Source organism: Suillus plorans (genome assembly GCF_016647745.1).
Source record: "Suillus plorans strain S12 chromosome Unknown HD556scaffold_41, whole genome shotgun sequence".
Taxonomy (NCBI): domain Eukaryota; kingdom Fungi; phylum Basidiomycota; class Agaricomycetes; order Boletales; family Suillaceae; genus Suillus; species Suillus plorans.
This window is the reverse complement of record NW_024537425.1, coordinates 293,401-309,331: the sequence shown is the minus strand read 5'-3', so window position 1 is coordinate 309,331 and position 15,931 is coordinate 293,401. Positions and strand designations below refer to the sequence as shown.

The 15,931-nt window shown below is 48.0% G+C and overlaps 7 protein-coding genes across 7 annotated transcripts; 5 read left to right on the top strand and 2 right to left on the bottom strand.

Moving 5' to 3' along the window:
• Window positions 1-536: 536 nt before the first annotated feature.
• Window positions 537-3,055, top strand: HD556DRAFT_1240349 (uncharacterized protein; the record flags this gene model as incomplete). Its single annotated transcript, XM_041298106.1, has 11 exons — window positions 537-690; window positions 766-1,176; window positions 1,227-1,270; window positions 1,326-1,485; window positions 1,535-1,772; window positions 1,826-2,029; window positions 2,085-2,210; window positions 2,264-2,416; window positions 2,470-2,589; window positions 2,644-2,779; window positions 2,840-3,055. 11 exons carry the CDS (start codon window positions 537-539, stop codon window positions 3,053-3,055), a joined length of 1,962 nt encoding a protein of 653 aa, XP_041158513.1.
• Window positions 3,056-3,304: 249 nt separating this feature from the next.
• HD556DRAFT_638737 (glycosyltransferase family 41 protein) lies at window positions 3,305-7,656 on the top strand. Its single transcript, XM_041311157.1, has 16 exons — window positions 3,305-3,532; window positions 3,581-4,548; window positions 4,600-4,678; window positions 4,736-5,323; window positions 5,379-5,545; window positions 5,597-5,802; window positions 5,851-5,958; window positions 6,018-6,186; window positions 6,236-6,260; window positions 6,320-6,474; window positions 6,524-6,554; window positions 6,616-6,624; window positions 6,679-6,687; window positions 6,741-6,959; window positions 7,010-7,035; window positions 7,090-7,656. Exons 1-16 carry the CDS (start codon window positions 3,452-3,454, stop codon window positions 7,502-7,504), a joined length of 3,255 nt encoding a protein of 1,084 aa, XP_041158512.1. The 5' UTR covers window positions 3,305-3,451; the 3' UTR covers window positions 7,505-7,656.
• Window positions 7,657-9,035: 1,379 nt separating this feature from the next.
• Window positions 9,036-10,208, top strand: HD556DRAFT_1240335 (uncharacterized protein; the record flags this gene model as incomplete). Its single annotated transcript, XM_041298104.1, has 5 exons — window positions 9,036-9,346; window positions 9,406-9,601; window positions 9,652-9,747; window positions 9,790-9,954; window positions 10,008-10,208. Coding segments are annotated over 5 exons (969 nt in total), but the record flags the coding sequence as incomplete, so codon positions are not given.
• A 94-nt stretch (window positions 10,209-10,302) lies between these two features.
• Window positions 10,303-11,793, bottom strand: HD556DRAFT_1384619 (P-loop containing nucleoside triphosphate hydrolase protein). Its single transcript, XM_041303343.1, has 6 exons — window positions 11,312-11,793; window positions 11,126-11,254; window positions 10,981-11,076; window positions 10,764-10,928; window positions 10,521-10,718; window positions 10,303-10,469 (listed from the first exon to the last, which is right to left on the bottom strand). The coding sequence occupies exons 1-6, from the start codon at window positions 11,666-11,668 to the stop codon at window positions 10,404-10,406; spliced, it is 1,011 nt and encodes a 336-aa protein (XP_041158510.1). The 5' UTR covers window positions 11,669-11,793; the 3' UTR covers window positions 10,303-10,403.
• Window positions 11,781-12,639, top strand: HD556DRAFT_638047 (surfeit locus protein 5 subunit 22 of mediator complex-domain-containing protein). The gene is made up of 3 exons (XM_041311155.1): window positions 11,781-12,099; window positions 12,147-12,215; window positions 12,269-12,639. The coding sequence occupies exons 1-3, from the start codon at window positions 11,893-11,895 to the stop codon at window positions 12,458-12,460; spliced, it is 468 nt and encodes a 155-aa protein (XP_041158509.1). The 5' UTR covers window positions 11,781-11,892; the 3' UTR covers window positions 12,461-12,639.
• Window positions 12,640-13,321, top strand: HD556DRAFT_638048 (uncharacterized protein). The gene has a single exon (XM_041311156.1). It carries the CDS (start codon window positions 12,819-12,821, stop codon window positions 13,212-13,214), a length of 396 nt encoding a protein of 131 aa, XP_041158508.1. The 5' UTR covers window positions 12,640-12,818; the 3' UTR covers window positions 13,215-13,321.
• A 107-nt stretch (window positions 13,322-13,428) lies between these two features.
• Window positions 13,429-15,649, bottom strand: HD556DRAFT_1445101 (FAD binding domain-containing protein; the record flags this gene model as incomplete). The annotated part of the gene is made up of 12 exons (XM_041306881.1): window positions 13,429-14,121; window positions 14,175-14,201; window positions 14,252-14,276; window positions 14,329-14,338; window positions 14,392-14,447; window positions 14,500-14,676; window positions 14,727-14,761; window positions 14,816-14,922; window positions 14,976-15,177; window positions 15,230-15,388; window positions 15,447-15,566; window positions 15,620-15,649. 12 exons carry the CDS (start codon window positions 15,647-15,649, stop codon window positions 13,429-13,431), a joined length of 1,641 nt encoding a protein of 546 aa, XP_041158507.1.
• Window positions 15,650-15,931: the final 282 nt, after the last annotated feature.

Sequence of the window (15,931 nt, the reverse complement as noted above, 5' to 3'; positions counted from 1 at the left end):
TCCGTCTGTCCAAGGTAAGTATACTACTTTCAGTTTGTCAAAAACATTGTGAATAGCGTGTTCAAGCTCAAGCATCGTGTCGTTGCAAGAAAGATCGTCTACAAGCCTTTCTATGTTCCGATTCCGAATGTTTACTTCGGACATTCTCAGTGAGCAATACGGTAATACCAAATGATATTCATTTCTTACGTAATCCTAACTTGCTGATACGGTTGCCGAAGCCCTTTCGAAGGCGAAGTAATATTGACTGTAACATGACCTCGACGCCCCCGCCAGCTGGTGCTTTTGTCGTCCCGCAAATACCTCGTCTTCCATCGACAGCAAGTTCGCGTAATCGAGTTTCAATAGGATCATCCTTCTCGTTTGGCCCGCAACCAATCCTTTCCTCATTCTCTGCAGCGGATATGAGTGGCTCAGGTCGACCCCGTGCGCTTGATCCAAATCGTTCTATGCTTCCAAGCTCGCCAAGATCCTCGCTTCGGCGATACCGGCGAGCGAAAGAGAGCATAGGACGTCATCCCCTTGCAAATGATTCCATGGATGTTTTTCAGGACACTGAGATGGAATCTGACAATGACGATGGCGAGTGGGGGATGATTGACCGCATGAGGCTGTGGCGGCACGATGCTTTGATGCAGCATCTGTATGAAACTGCCGCCTTCTGGGGAGACAAGATACTGTCATGGACCAGTAAGTCACGCCGCCTCGATGATTGCTATTGCTCTGACTGTTCTTTGTTATTGATATATCTTCTGTGACGTGCAGATGACGCAAATGACGCGTTTTGGCTAGCTCAGACTTACTTCATGACCCATCAGTACGCGCGTGCTGAGAGACTCTTGACTAGGCCCTTTCCTGCTATGACACCAAAAGTGCAGAGTGCACCCTTGAATGGCCTTGAACACAGGCTAGTAGACGATCTTAAAATGGGTAGTTTGACTGCAGACACAAAAGGAAAAGGGAAGGAGGGGCACCCTGACACAAGTATAATGCCTCAATTGCCAATGGGTGACGCTGGCATGATGCAAATTCCTGAAGAGTTACAGGATTCCGTATCAAGACTTGTGGACATGAGTGTAGCATGCAGATATCTTGCTGCACAGTGCCAAGTACGGCAAGGGAATTGGACAGACGCGACAGAGATGCTCGGTGAAGCGAATCCATTCCGTCATTCAGGTTGATATCAATCGTGTACGACTGCTACCATCCACTAACAGATCATTCAGCAAGGAGTGGGCCTGCCGTGCCGAATGTTGATGGTGGCATCAAGGTAAGCGGACATACATTCCTGACCACAGCATTTGAACTTTTGCTTGGTTGTGTAGGTCGAAGCTTCCATGTGCCATTTGCGTGGCATACTTATGCTCAAGCTGAACCGTGGAGACCAAGCAAAGCTTTGCTTCATGGAGGCATTAACTTTGGACGTCAAATGTTATGATGCATTCGACCAACTAGTCAGTGGTGAAATGATGACTCCGGACGAAGGTTAGGCCACAAGTATCATTACTCATTTCCTGGTATTTGACTGCCATAGAATGGGAGTTTATTCAGGGTCTCGCTTACAGGGAACAAACGCAAGACGATGCCGATTTTGTGCAGCTCATATACACTTCTCAGTTGCGGAAGTATAAACATGCAGAAGAGCATGCCCTGACCCGGAGACGTCTTGTCGAGGAATTTGGACTTTCTGACAATCCCGATGTGTTATTCAGTTTTGCTGATGCACTCTATGCTCAATTCCGCTGGGCCGATTGTTATACTATCACGACAAGGTTAGAACGCTTGTCAAAAGGAGTTTAAATTCATCTCAGATGTCTCTTCACAGGATATTGGGGCTGGTTTCTATTCATGATCCTACCATGCCATTGCACATTGCCTGCATGTACCATCTTAACCATCTTCACTCAAAACTCTTTATTCTAGCACATGAACTTGTGGAGCGGGAACCTGAGAACCCTATTAGCTGGTATGCAGTTGGAGTTTGGTATCTTGCGTCTGGGAAATGGCCACAAGCCCGACAGTACTTCAGGTGAGTCTATCAGATCTTCTTTCTTCGCATGCTTGTGAAGCATCCACATCCACAGTAAAACATCACTTATGGATCCACGGTTTGGGCCTGCATGGATCGCGTTTGCCCACACGTTTGCGATGGAAGGCGAGCATGACCATGCTGTCACTGCGTATTCGACCTGCGCTCGCATGTTCACAGGGTGAGGTTGTTCTCGATCAGCTGAGTCGTGATAGACGTGCTGAAGAAGCCCAGTTCCCATTTACCATTGCTATTTGTGGGCATGGAGCAAATTATGCTGTCCAATCATTTGTTAGCCGATGAAGCGTTGAACGCTGCCTATGCCGCATGTGATGGAGACCCTCTTCTTATCAATGAATTGGGAGTTATGGCATTCACGCACGGAGAGTGAGCCCAGTGCTGAGCCAATCTTCTGAGGCTCATGCTGATTCGATCAGCAGCTACCAGCGAGCAGCGGATCTTTTCAAACGTTCGCTCGAACTTGCTCAAGTGACGCAAAGCTCCCAGATGTCATGGACGACAACATACCTCAATCTCGGAACTTGCTATAGAAAGTTGAAGTTAGTTTAGTTTAGGTTGCTCGAGAGCGTGCACAGCTGACGTGCTTGTCCCAGGAATTATGAGATGGCCAAGACAAACTATCAGCATGTGTTAGAAATTGAACCCCAACATCCTCAGGGTCTTGGTTATCTGGCCATGGTGTATCATCTCCTCGGAGAAATAGATAAGGCAATCATCAAATATCACGAGGTATGCTGCAACCTTTGGCGTGGTTTGTTCCTTCGTCCATCCCTAACGTCCATCACGAAGGCACTAAGCATTGATCCCATAAACGGGCACTTAATTGAACTGCTGAACCTCGCATTGGAGTCTGACCTTTGTTGTGGTTCGTTGGAGAAAGTTTACCCCGGTGGCGAGGAAGCTTTCCGGGCTATGATGGTCTCTCTGAAGACCAAGGTCCTAGATGCCTCCAAAAAGCCCAACGTGGATAAACCAGGTGCAGATGTGGCAATGAGTGTAGGTTGATGAGGGTAGACGATGTGTCGTTGTAGGTCAGTCTCCACTCCCACGCTGTCTTCGGCATACATGGAGTCCCAAAACGCGATTCCTCGAAATGGTGGCGATCTCCTGTCAAAGAAAGTAACGTTTCCAGCCTAGCAATGTACCTGTTTCTTCCATCATTCGTCTGAATATACAGATACCTTTTGATGCCGAAATGCCGATGCTCCGTTCTCCACAGTCTCCCACAGCGGACAATACGTCGAACCATAAGAAAAACATTGGGGTGCAAGCCTTACGCAAGATGCACAGCTGTAATATGACCCTCATTCGGATTGGGCAAAAATGACCCGATGACGCGGCTATGAACTCTGCACCACGGGCGTCTTTGGGTGAGACGCAACTTGACCACCTTCTCCAACGATGAAGTCTACAACCCATAAAGCCGCTAGTAACGACATCTTTGCATGCCTACAGAATGATACCCCGGACTGGGATTTCTTGGTACGTTGCCAGTACAATTCTTGATTCTTTGTTTAAATGGGCAAGCAGGACGCCTTGTTATCTGAACTCATGATATTACCAACATTATCAGAGCAAGCATTGCTGTTTTACCGTGAATTATGTACCCATTTGAATGCAGCAAACGATAGACTGCTTGCGTCAGCGACTCCTCAGCATGCTCATCGTCTTCTGAACGTCTTCACATCCGTTGCGAACATTCAAGAAAAAGTAGATGGCAACACATTCACTCTTCGTCATTATGTGAATGCGATTGAAGCGGGTATCCGTCTTTCACCACCGCTGTCCTCAGGAACCACGTTGACATTCCGAGATATCATTCTTGCCAGCTGGTTTGCATCGCTTGCATTTTCCACGCTACCGCCATCACCAGAACCGAATAATATCTTGGACGCAATCCAAGATCGTGCTAGCACCAACCATCTTCCACATTTCGACGACACTAGCTTGGCACTAGTGCATGCAGTCCATCATGCCAGTGACGGCTTCATTAATGCTATGCTGGATCCCATTACCGGAACACTGCCCAATGTCGTGCTTTTTCCAGATCAGGCGCAGATGCTGTCGGTTGTCGTTTTTGCTTCCCCACATACCACTTTTGATGTATGGGCTGCGCTTCACTCTGGTCAATCGACATATGAAGTCAAGACTGCAACCTCATCTGCGTTGCTTACCCTTGCACGGCGCATTCAGGAAGGCGCATTGATTGCTGACCTCGGTCTTGATATTCCGCATTGTTCCAGTGATGCGCTGGTTCTCCTGCTTCACTATCTTGCGCTATCATTGTTTCCGAGTGCCTCTGCATTCAATGATACTGGTGTTGTCCTGTGCGGCATGAGCAGCAATGCGGCTTCAAATATGCCACGAGTCGCTTGTGGAAGGGATGTTGCCCGCCTTTATTACGAGAAAGGGTTGCAAATCGATCCCACGCATCCCCATTTACTTTCGAATTTCGGCTCGCTGCTGAAAGACGCTGGTCACAATACCTATGCAGTTGGGTGAGTTGTACCAACATCTGTGAAGACTTACATATACATAAAAAATGAAAGGGTTTTCAACCACGCTCTGCAACTACACCCTGAATTAGACATTGCACTGGTCAACATGGCAAATACCCTGAAAGATATGGTAAGCATTACTTGCTTCTCATACGAGCTGCTGTATCCAAACGTCTTGACTTCGCAGGGCCGTCCTGCAGATGCGATTCCTTATTACCTTAAGGCTGTAACCATAAATGCAGGCCTGGTCGATGCCTACTGTGGATTGAGCATGTCTATGAACGCAGTCTGTAACTGGACAGCGCGAGGTAATGTGGGACCTTTTGCACCAATACAAGCTCAACATTCCGCAGACCATTGGTTGACAAACACAATAGTGATATGTGAAGAGAACCTTTCGGAGCTTCATCATCAGAACATCGGCATCCTCGGTGAGAGGAGTGTTGATAACTGGCTTCTCAATGTAGCCTTAACTACATCAAGACCTCAATGCGACCACAGCTTGAGAAGATGGGTTCACCGATTTTGCCTTTTCACAGATGTTTCTGATGGGCGACAACCTCTCCTCAACGAAGGGAGTTTCCTTATACGCCTTATTGACTGGTACCGGACTAGGATGCAACATCGACGTTACGTCGAAACTTATGGAGAGACACTCTACAGCGAAGAGGCGTCATATTCACAACCAAGGGCAACTCCTACTGCGAAGCTGTTTGGCTTTGTCCTTTCCTCGGCGTCCTTACAAAAAGTTCCAACTGTACTACCTTTTCATACTGTACGTCAAGTCCACGTCAATGTTTTTCAATTTTTAGCTTACATCCCCCGATAAGTTCACGCTTCCACTGCCTAGCCGCACCATTCGACGCATCGCACACAGAAATGCCCTTCGTGTGTCACATAATATAATGACGCAGATATCACCAGACAGAGTGCCATTACTGCCGCGGCCTCCGTGGAAACGGCGTATTAACGTCGGTTATGTGTCCAGCGACTTTAGGTACAACTAGCTGATGCTTTGTTTCTCGCGCTAATGCTGACAATAGCATAGTGACCATCCATTAAGTCATTTAATGAAGTCGGTTTTCCAGCTGCACGACCAGGATCGGTTCTGCGTCTTCCTATATGCGACGAGCCCGTCAGATGGGTCAGTCTTCCGACAGTACTTTGAGCACGGCGACTTCAACTTTCTCGACGTCTCTTCGTGGTCAAGTGTAGACATAGTTAACAGGATTGAAGAGGATCATATACATATCCGTGCGTCGCATACCTCCTTCAGGACGTGCCATTGATGCAATAGCATAGTTGTCGACTTGGGCGGTTATACCAGAGGAGCGAGGAACGAGATCTTCGCTGCAAGGCCAAGTCCCGTTCAGATCTCGTTGATGGGTTATGCTGGAACATTGGCAGCCAGTGGGTTTTTACCCTATATAGTCCTGACCATTGCCACCCTGACCTGTCATCTTGCTCAGGCTGGTGCGACTATCTCGTCTGTGATAGCATCACATGTCCTGTCGACCTATTTGCACGGGTTCAAGCATATCAAAAACAAAGCCTAAATTATTGCTGCCAGCACAGTGATTTTGGGGTTCCAGTAGGAGAGGAGGGTGATCCAGAATCATCCTCTCCCCATTGGATCTAGTATGTTCTTCTAGACATTTACTTCAGATCGAGGCTAATATGAATTTAGCGCGGAGTGTCCAATATATATGCCAGTAGGTTCAGATTCATTTACTGCTGCCTGGGCGTCTTTAGCTTTGAACCCTTTCGTTAGCATACATATTTTGTCACCGACCACAAACAGTCTTATCGACATGGCGAAAATCTTTCTGTCGAGGAGCGTGCTCAGATGCCAGCGGAAAAGCTATGGAATGATGAAATCAAGTGTAGAGCAGATCTTAGACGAGCCCTGTTTCCTGATTTACCCTTGTAGGTGCCGCTACCACGTTCTTACAGCCCATTTTCATCCTTGTTCTAGGAATGCTATCATTTTTGCCAATTTCAATCAAGTACGTGTCCTTTCGCTGTTGTTCACTTGCTGTTGTTGATTTTTGTCTTTAAACCACAAAGTTGTATAAGGTTTGGACTGTAATTTTATTATACGTGAACAACTGACAAACAGCGACCAAACAGATCGACCCCGTGAGTCTCTGGCAGTACTTGATGTCGTCAACGGGTCGCTGAGTTCGTGTCAGAACATATTTGCAACTTGGCTTCGTATTCTAGCCCGGGTTCCATGTAGCATTCTTTGGTTACTGCGATTTCCCACTGCTGGAGAAGCTTACCTGATCCAAACTGCCAAGGAGTGGGCAGGCGACGAGATAACATCACGTATCAGGTTCACGGATGTTGCTGAAAAAGACTATCACATCTACCGATGCCGAGTTCCTGATCTATTTCTAGACACGTCAGAAGTAAGTCTTTGACGATTAGTGACCCCTGCACAGGCTGACTTGTTTATTAGTGTAGCGCGCACACTGTAGCAGCCGAGTGAGTGGTTGCATTCATATCCCACGAGGTTGAAATTGACTGTATATTATCCAGTGTGCTCTGGGCCGGCACGCCGATAATTGCTTGCACCTGGCCTAGTCATCGACACAAGATGTCTTCCAGGGTCGCTGCGAGCTTGGCCAGTGCTACGGGGTTTGGCGAGTACATGGTGGTATCCAGTAGGGATGAATACGAAGAACGTGCGGTGGCCCTAGGGAACAGCATGTGTTACACTGTGCAACCCAATGGCAATGGGGAAATAAGTGGGGACCTGCTTGACCTGCGACGGCGTCTTTTCTTAAACAGAGATACCATGCCTTTATTCGACACGGAGCGATGGACAAGGAACTTGGAGAAGGCATATCGGATGGCTTGGAGGCGGTGGGTGGATGGCTCTATGTTCAGGATGAGTGATGATGGTTGTATCTGGGTCAAGGACGATATCGATGTTCCCATCCGCATGGACTGATGAGATACCCCACCTGTGTAGTCAATCACTCACGTACTCGATGTGCGCTCAATAAATGTTATGTAGTAGGACAATGTGGCGGTGACCTTGATCGAACCGGCCACAGTCTAGAACCGGACCCAGTTGGCCGCACGTCGGACTGGCAAGCCTTTGAATGTATAAGTTGACTTCGTCGACTCATGTTTTACTATTTTCCTTGATCACGGGCACTCTACTCACCAGTGTATAAACCCTACCCTGGCTGTAAAGTCCCCTTAGTTCTTTCCCAATCTACCGGACTGATATCTGGTTAACATTGTGCGAGAGACTCTATATATGTTTTGTTCATTGTGCCGTTACATCAAGTCTGTGACTTCGACTAACGTCACATATTTTTTAACCTTCCCCAGTCTTAACTTAATTCGCTTCTAACAAAGCTTTACCCCTCCTACTTCTGTCACTACCGCTGACTGGTCTGGCCCACCACGTCCACGAACCGTGATGATGACAAAACCTACATCCACGATGACCTATAATCTTCGCTCGCGCTAGAGCCAGTTCAGTTTCTACCCCTGCAAGTGAAAAAAACGCACCGGTGAGAGACGCTTACGGAAATTTTATTGTTGATATTATCACTCTAGCTCACAAGGCGGCACAAGGTTCTGGCCCAGCAGCTGGAGCCCAACTTGTACCTGCCGAATCTCCGTTGACCTCGGTGGAAGGGTCCCCAGTGACCGAAGCCGAGAGTCCATCCGCGTTGAGACCCATCCGCTCGTATAGCGATGTGGTCCGCGCGAGTAGCCCTGCCTCGGACCAGAGAGAGCAGGAGAGTGTAGTAAACCTAAGTGGCATTAACATAGCCAATGTAAATGAAAGCACCCCCGCTGAAAAGACAACTGATCACGTCACCTTCAGAACAGCCAATGAGGACAGTGAGAGCTCCGAAGAGAGCGACGACGGTGACGACCGTCCATGGATCACAGTGGACCGAAAGGGTCGCCGTGACAAGAAAGACTTAGCAGACCAGATCAAAGAATCTGGAGAGCTCACGGTTGAGCAATTGAAAGTGGTGAATGCGGCTAGGAAGAGCCTCACCGAGACTGAACGCCGAAGACTTGGCCGTCGTGAAGCTAACGTCGGACAACGTGAGTCCACCCGTCCAACGACAGATACCGAGTCTAGGGGCGAAGGTCCGTCAAAAGGCAAAGGCGTAGACCCCAGGAACTGGGGTGCGCTAGCGCACGATGACGAAATCGACCTGGAGGAGCAACGTGCAGCCCTCGAATCCTATAAAACCGCTAAGCAAATGATCGATGAGCCCGAATCCTCCCAGAATGAAGAGGATGAGGACTTACCTGAAGGTGCCCGCGGCTCCTCAAGAGCCCAGGGCGGACGCCCTTCTAGGTGCAATCTTCGTGAGTGAGTGCGCTCGTCATTGACGCAATGGTGTATCTCTAAGGTTGATTCTCTTTAGTAGGACCATCGTGAGCTGTGTATATGGAGCACTATATAATGCCTGGTGCCTCCGTTGAGAAACCAAAGCTCACCCATTATTATTTACTCAGTTACTCGTCTGTTCTTCATTGTTGTCGTTGTCGTTGTCCCTTCTGTTTATGCCCACATTGCCTTCTGGCATCCGAGCATGTGGGGCTTCAACGTCACAGACAAGGACCCAGCGTATTCTTACGACAACCGTCATGTTGTCCCCCTGGCGCGTATGACGTTTAACGAGTGGTGGTTTCACAACCACCTTCGGTATCCTCCGCACCCAAATGATGTCTTTGGACTGCCCGCCGGGAAAGCTGCCGTTGCAGAACTCGGGTGCAACAAGGGCGCGACGACATGGTGGAATTCGTCCGAAGGGTTAGTCATCTGATTGATTGCATCTTCTATCAAAATGTATAATGAGGTCAATGATACAGCGGAGATGTTCGTCAGGGGGACTGGCCTTGCCCCAGATCCACTTCTGTCCAGTTCCATACCACAGGTATCGACGACGTAAAAGGTTGTGCACTTGCCATTGTTTATGAATCGGACGTCAGCAAGATCAAACCAGAGGGCTTTACAGTCTTTAGCGTCAACCAGACTTGCGTCTGGCACAGATTCACCGCATTCCAGGTACGGTGGCCAAAGATCTTCTGAACCCAGTTTAACAACAACAACGATAGGTTCCCGCTGACATGCCTGCCTGTCCCGGCGGAAAATGCACGTGTGCATGGTTTTGGATCCACTCTCCTGATAGCGGTTCTGAACAGAGTAAGGCGGTTTCCTTTGCTATCTTGTCATCCTGACTCGGTGCCTTCCAGTGCACAGTAGCGGGTTCTAAGCACGATGTACCAGCTCTCATGAAGCCTCAAGTTGCAAGACGCTGCGGAGCAGATCCTGAACACGGAATTACCCACCCCACCCCTAGCAACTGTACGCACGGGGCGAAGCAGCCATTGTACTGGCTGCAAGATGAAGGCAACAACGTGAGCGCTAGAAACTTTTCACGTGATATTAAATTTGAACCGGGTCTGATTAGATGTTTGAGGACTATATGGGTCCTCCTTTTTATAACGACCTTTATGATTTTAAAGATGGAGCTCAGAACGACATATTCATGACGAACACGAAAAATGCTGTTCAGAGTCAAAAGCGGGATATATATCAGCCGTCTCGCTTCTCAAGGTTTTGGGGCAATGAACTTCATGCTTCGAGGGAGACGATGATAGAGGGCGTTTAGGAAGGATGCATTGTATGCACTTACCTTGTATTTTGGAATCACTTCGGACTTCATGCGGAAAAATGTGCGCTATGACCGTTTCACAATGACACGTAATCTGCTTCTATAATTCAAATGAATTCTGTTTGTCGGCGAGCCACTGGGTCAAACCGGACATGCGTATTATGCCAAGAAATTACCTGCGAGAGGCGATAGCTACAAATCTGATGTCGAGGATAAGACGCCATAGCGAATTTGGAAGGTGCACCAAGTCTTTGATCTCTGTAATTCGAATTAAATATCACACGAAGAAAAAACTACTCAGTAACTCACTGTTGCCCTCGAACGGAATACTTCCGCTACGTGCACCGAAAACGGGCCCTCGGGATCAGGTATATCTTTCATCTTCGATAACCAGAGGGTGCAATCTGTCATAAATGTAAACGAAGGGCCCAAAGCAGGTTTTCTAATTGTTGATGCAAATGCAGAACTCTGATTGAATGGTGCAGCTGCTGATGTTCCGTTGATCACCTAGATAAAATAAGAAGCAGGTGCGAATTCGTGTAACAACCTCACCATGATAGTGATCCCGAAAGTCCGAGAAAGCTCGCGTAATTGGCGCATAAACGTTGTCATCATGGCATGTCCTTGAGAAGATACCGCACTTAGGGACGGTAGTAAAAGTGGGGTTATAGAATCGAGGACTATCCACTGGACTGTTGGTCCAACAGTCCTAGAGCTCTGCGATACATAATTCAGGAACGAATAGGCGCAAAAGGAGATAGAGGCATACAGAAAGCGAAATGCGCAGCGCTTCGAGGACATCGTGCACTGCCTCGATGTTGAAACTCAAGGATACCTGCAATCTCTCTAGCACCTTATCAGATACCTGGCATTCCTTCGTTAGATTCTCATCACGAAATTGACGAAAAATTTACTGCTACATTAAACTGTCGCACTAGCTGAGCAGTTTTCTCTGCAGAGAAGTCACCGGATGTATCTATCCATAAAGCACAAGAATCTGCATCAGAAAGAAGGTGCTGGATCACTACTTGCAGCGCAAGTGCCTGTCATCTTCGTTATAAATGGAATGCCCCTCAAGAACATACTTCAACTCATCTGACCGTTTTACCTGACCCTTTAGCTCCAGATATTTCAAAAACTCGAGAGCCACCAAAACCACCAACAAGTTCATCTAGTTTCTTGACACCACAGCTGACTTGAGGATGTTTCTCATATGTCCGTGCTGTGCCAGCAAGAATCTCGTCTCCCCGATATCCAGGGACCGATGCTTGTTCTGCTACTAATTCGGTGAACTTTTGAAGGTCTGAAAGCGTTACGGTCCCGAGTGGTAATCTTTTGATGATGTCCAAGCTAGAACCAAAGAAGAGAAGATCGGTGTCCGTTCGGATACCACACGAATGGTCGAGTGCTGCTACCAGTTCTGCAGGGATCAAAGGAACCACTGATGCTAAGCGCATAATGTCAATGGCGAGTTAAGAAATGCGAATTGGTATGATATCAAAGAACATGGCAGATCAAATACAGGGAAGACTTAGACGGTTGTTTCTTCCTCAAGGATCATAACAGCGCACAACATTGTTGATCGCATCAACACACAACTTGCTTTCGTTCCACAACCTGCCTTTTGAGGCTACTGTGATCCTTCACCGATTCAAACCAGTCATTCGGACAATATCAACTGATGGCTGAACCTCCCCAGACTGATGTCTCTCGTCCCTCAGCATTGCCTACAGCCAAGTTGCTCCAGCGTCCCACTTTCAATCAAGCTCTTGTCGATCAAAACTCGGATGAATACCTTGATACCATCGAGGAAGAATGGAACAAGAAACTAGACGCCGAGGTAGAAGTATTGGTTGATGGTATGGTCGATATCGTTAGTCTGGCATCGGTAAGCGCTATACGTACCTTCTCGAGCTGTACTTCAACCTCTGTCAGATCGGAGACAAGGACAAGTTTCGAATCGCACAAGAGTCATTTCAGGCCGAATCTCGTGCCGAGTCTATGGTACGAAAACAAAACCTGTCCACTACAGATTGCTCATCATCGAAATGATCCAGGTCCGTGCAGCTAATTCGCTGTTGTCCATAACACATTCATTGAAGTTACTGCTTCTCTTGTCCGATGAGGCTCAAATTGCCCACCGTCGGGATGCAGAACTCAAGCACGTACAACAGGAAAAGAATGAAGCTCGCCAGAAAGTCGCCGAGCTTCTCGATAGGTTGATGAATCCAAAAGGCGACCCGTCGTAATGAGACGTCATTCCCTCATCGTCGAATCCACCCCGGCCTTTTTCAGTCATCCTGGGGGAAAGTCCCGATATAAGTCTTCCCCGCGCAGGGTTATTTGTACCTTTCCGGCACCTCTTTACTGACACGGGCCCAACTCTTGTCTCCACATCTTTTAGAATGCAGAATGTATCACTCGCATTCAATTGTCGCAGTGCAGTCAGCACTTCCCGGCGATCGAGTTTGGCTGAAAAAGCTATCCTTCTAGGTAGCCGCATGAATATGGCTGTTACTCGTGTGGAGCAGTTTCTCAGATCTCCATCTTGGCAGCACATCACCATGTAACTTGCCCAGACGCATCCATGTAGTTACCACGATATGAATGTCACATCTTCATTTCTGCTGCGCTCTACTCAAATTTCATCTCGCTCATTGCCAATTCCCTCTAAAGCACACGCTCGTTGGAATCCTGCACCAGACATGTAGCGATGTAACGCAGTCGTCAATTTTATCAATCCACTCACCACAGCCAAAGCTACGGGAACCCATGCATTCAACTGTTTACCTGTCACTGCGGATGTTCGCCCGATCATGGAATGAATCCACTCAGTCCTTGGACGCAGCAAGTCATCAAGCGAGTATCACAACTTTCAATCAGTCTTTCACAGTGCAACAACTTTCTCTACCTCATGCAGTGACCTCAATTATACCATGTGCCAGATCTTACATGATTATCGATCGGTCTCAGCCATTTACTATCTTTATTACGGGTGATTGATGCATGACGAGAATTAACTAATGTTCGCATTGTCTACGTATGAAGAACGACAGGACTCGCACAAAATTTTAGTACATATTACTGTGTGGTTCTCCATCACATCACTTTCATTTTCTCATTTTCAGTTACGGATATGATACACTACGTTGTATGAGGTATACAGGAATAAGCTGTACTTCTAAAGGTCGTGAGTAAAGAATGAATATTCGGGCCACTAAGTGTCCACAAATATTTTTGAGAAATACTTCTTCACGCCTTCCGTACCATGAACTATCGCCCCAATCACTCCGTCCGGCCGTATCACAAACACCTTCGTCTGACCAGCTTCCATGAGGTAAGCCGAATAAGCATGGCCCTCCCGATCAATAAGAACGAGATCAACAGGAGATGCGACAGACGTTACTGATGCCGATGATGGCAGAACGACTGCCGATCGTACGACACTTTTGTCGTATGTCTCCAGTGCACCCAAGACCGGGGTAGCATCAGCGAGACTTGGCGCAAATACAAGGATTGTGTGGTACCAGGGTCTGTACAAACTAAAAAGCGTCGTCGCGCCAGGCTCCGCGCGCCCCACGTGCAGCATATTGGGCGCATCAGGCGCCCTGTCCCCGGCCTCCAGATGCCCCTCATCAAGCACTCCGTATGCGTTGATGGGTTTCTCCTCGACTGAAGTCACAAATTCATCGAGTACGATGGTGCTGAATCGGCAGTTGATGCCGAGCATGAACAGGATGGGACTTCGTTCGATCTGCGCGCCTTTAGATGCTATCGTCTTGTTGAGAATCGAGGTGGTCACGCCGAGCATCTCGGAGATCACAGGCAGACGCTCGGCGCTGTATGTCTCGAGAAGAGATTTGTCCGCGAGCCCTTTCTGGACGAGCGCAAGCTTCCATCCTAGATTGAACTGGTGTAGGGCGCGGTCAGTTATAACACACATGCTGCATCTACCCGACTCACTGCATCTTGTACGCCTGAATTGAGTCCCTGTTCATAGACAAGTGAGCAAGTATTAGCAATAATCGGATCAACCATACCTGACCACCCGTTGGGCTATGGACGCTTGGATATGTGTTAGTGGTAGTTTACGAAGAAGCATTCAAAGATAGCATACTGAGCAGCATCTATGATGACATGCATGAGCATAGCCGTGCACATCTCGAACAGAACCACATACCGCCTGCAACGAACACTCGACCCTCGCTAAACTTATTCACCATCCGGATATTGGGCCTGGAACGAACCGATGAACGCGCATCAACACAGACAGAAACACAAAATGCACCGGAAGTAGCTCATCCAAACCAACTTGTTGACTGAAATCTCTGTTGGTATTAACGACACGATGGTCTCGAAAACGAGCTTTTCGCTCTCAGCGATCTTAGTCAAATCTAATTCGCGCCCAAAGAGGAAAAATTGCCAGCCGTCATCGCCGATTTCGTCTGTTGGACGCAATGAAAGGCTGCATATCGTCAATATACATGTCTCCAAGCCTCAACTGAACAAACATACCCTCGTTCTTTCATGTTTCCAAATTGGTGCCAATGCTTCAAGACTACATTAGGATAGCTTTCCATGGAATATGTAGAAAACGAACGTACTAGTCTATCGAGGTCAATGCCCATCAAGCGGATATCTCCAGTCACCATCTGGGCATCGTCTCTAGTCTCGCCCAAAAATGTGAGGCCAAGTTGCTTGCGCACGATGCCTAGAAAGCCACTTTCAGTCTCGTGCATCTCAATAGATTTAGCTGCGTCTCACCTTTAGCACCATCAGCGCCGATGATCCACTTGGTATCAAAAGTCTCTGATATGCCATTCTTTGCTAGAACAGCGGTGACGCCCACATCGGACTGCTCGAACGAGCGGAGTTCGGTGCCCATCTCGACGGAACAAGAGAATTTCTCTAGGTGGCGTCGCAGAATCACATCTAGGAGTTGTTGACCCATCGATCTGTGGCCGTTCTATAAAAACCGAGTCAGCATGAAGGTTTGATCAGGCGACGGTGTTGCGCACGAATGGTATTGCTGGAGTAGGTTCGACATGCGGTACCAGCACTACGTCTTTCAGAGTTTCCAACGTCCCGGGCTTGTAAAAACGGATGGGAGGGGCTGGTTTTGCCAGACTAATGACTTCTGAAACGCCCAGGAAGTTGTAGAGTTCGCGGGAACGTGGCTACATAGAGCATGCCTTCAGTGAGACCGGCAGTGTGACAAGTGGATGTGCGACAAACCCATATTCCAGTACCACGCTGTCCGATGCGAGGATGGGGGTCTTTATCGATGATGCGAACTGGGATACCGTTTTTGAGGAGCGTCAACGCTGCTACCAGACCCACTGGCCCAGCACCTACCTAACATGGAATTCAGCTGAGGTGCAAATATGTGTCATAGGCAGGTCACTTACGATTAGCACGGGAGGATGAACAAAATTCATTATGATATAGCAGTCACACTGACAGCAGTAGAAGTGATGAGTTCGAATTCCAACGATTTGGAAGGGAAGCAAGTAGTTATAACATGGAGATTGGGCCGATCAGAACAATCAGAGCTGGCGCTATGCCGCATCGAGTCAGGAAATTGGTAAGGATACACTGGTTGCAGACAGGCTGCGGAGCTTGCCTTTTCCCCATGGAGCCGAGCAAGAGCAGAGTTTGTTTATTTGACACCATAGTATCGCAGGCTAGGTTCACGAGTAAAGAACGCTTCATTTTGTATG

What these genes read in the sequence shown, in the direction of transcription:
- HD556DRAFT_638047 (XM_041311155.1), top strand. Translation starts at nt 11,893, where the DNA reads ATGGCTGAACCTCCCCAGACTGATGTCTCTCGTCCCTCAGCATTGCCT. An exon ending in ATATCGTTAGTCTGGCATCG is followed by an intron (nt 12,100 to 12,146) that starts GTAAGCGCTATA and finishes AACCTCTGTCAG; the next exon opens with ATCGGAGACAAGGACAAGTT. An exon ending in AATCTCGTGCCGAGTCTATG is followed by an intron (nt 12,216 to 12,268) that starts GTACGAAAACAA and finishes GAAATGATCCAG; the next exon opens with GTCCGTGCAGCTAATTCGCT.
- HD556DRAFT_1384619 (XM_041303343.1), bottom strand. Translation starts at nt 11,668, where the DNA reads ATGCGCTTAGCATCAGTGGTTCCTTTGATCCCTGCAGAACTGGTAGCA. An exon ending in TGCGACAGTTTAATGTAGCA is followed by an intron (nt 11,077 to 11,125) that starts GTAAATTTTTCG and finishes AAGGAATGCCAG; the next exon opens with GTATCTGATAAGGTGCTAGA. An exon ending in CGCTGCGCATTTCGCTTTCT is followed by an intron (nt 10,929 to 10,980) that starts GTATGCCTCTAT and finishes TATGTATCGCAG; the next exon opens with AGCTCTAGGACTGTTGGACC.
- HD556DRAFT_638737 (XM_041311157.1), top strand. Translation starts at nt 3,452, where the DNA reads ATGAAGTCTACAACCCATAAAGCCGCTAGTAACGACATCTTTGCATGC. An exon ending in CAAATACCCTGAAAGATATG is followed by an intron (nt 4,679 to 4,735) that starts GTAAGCATTACT and finishes TTGACTTCGCAG; the next exon opens with GGCCGTCCTGCAGATGCGAT. An exon ending in TCCTCTCCCCATTGGATCTA is followed by an intron (nt 6,187 to 6,235) that starts GTATGTTCTTCT and finishes ATATGAATTTAG; the next exon opens with CGCGGAGTGTCCAATATATA.
- HD556DRAFT_638048 (XM_041311156.1), top strand. Translation starts at nt 12,819, where the DNA reads ATGTCACATCTTCATTTCTGCTGCGCTCTACTCAAATTTCATCTCGCT.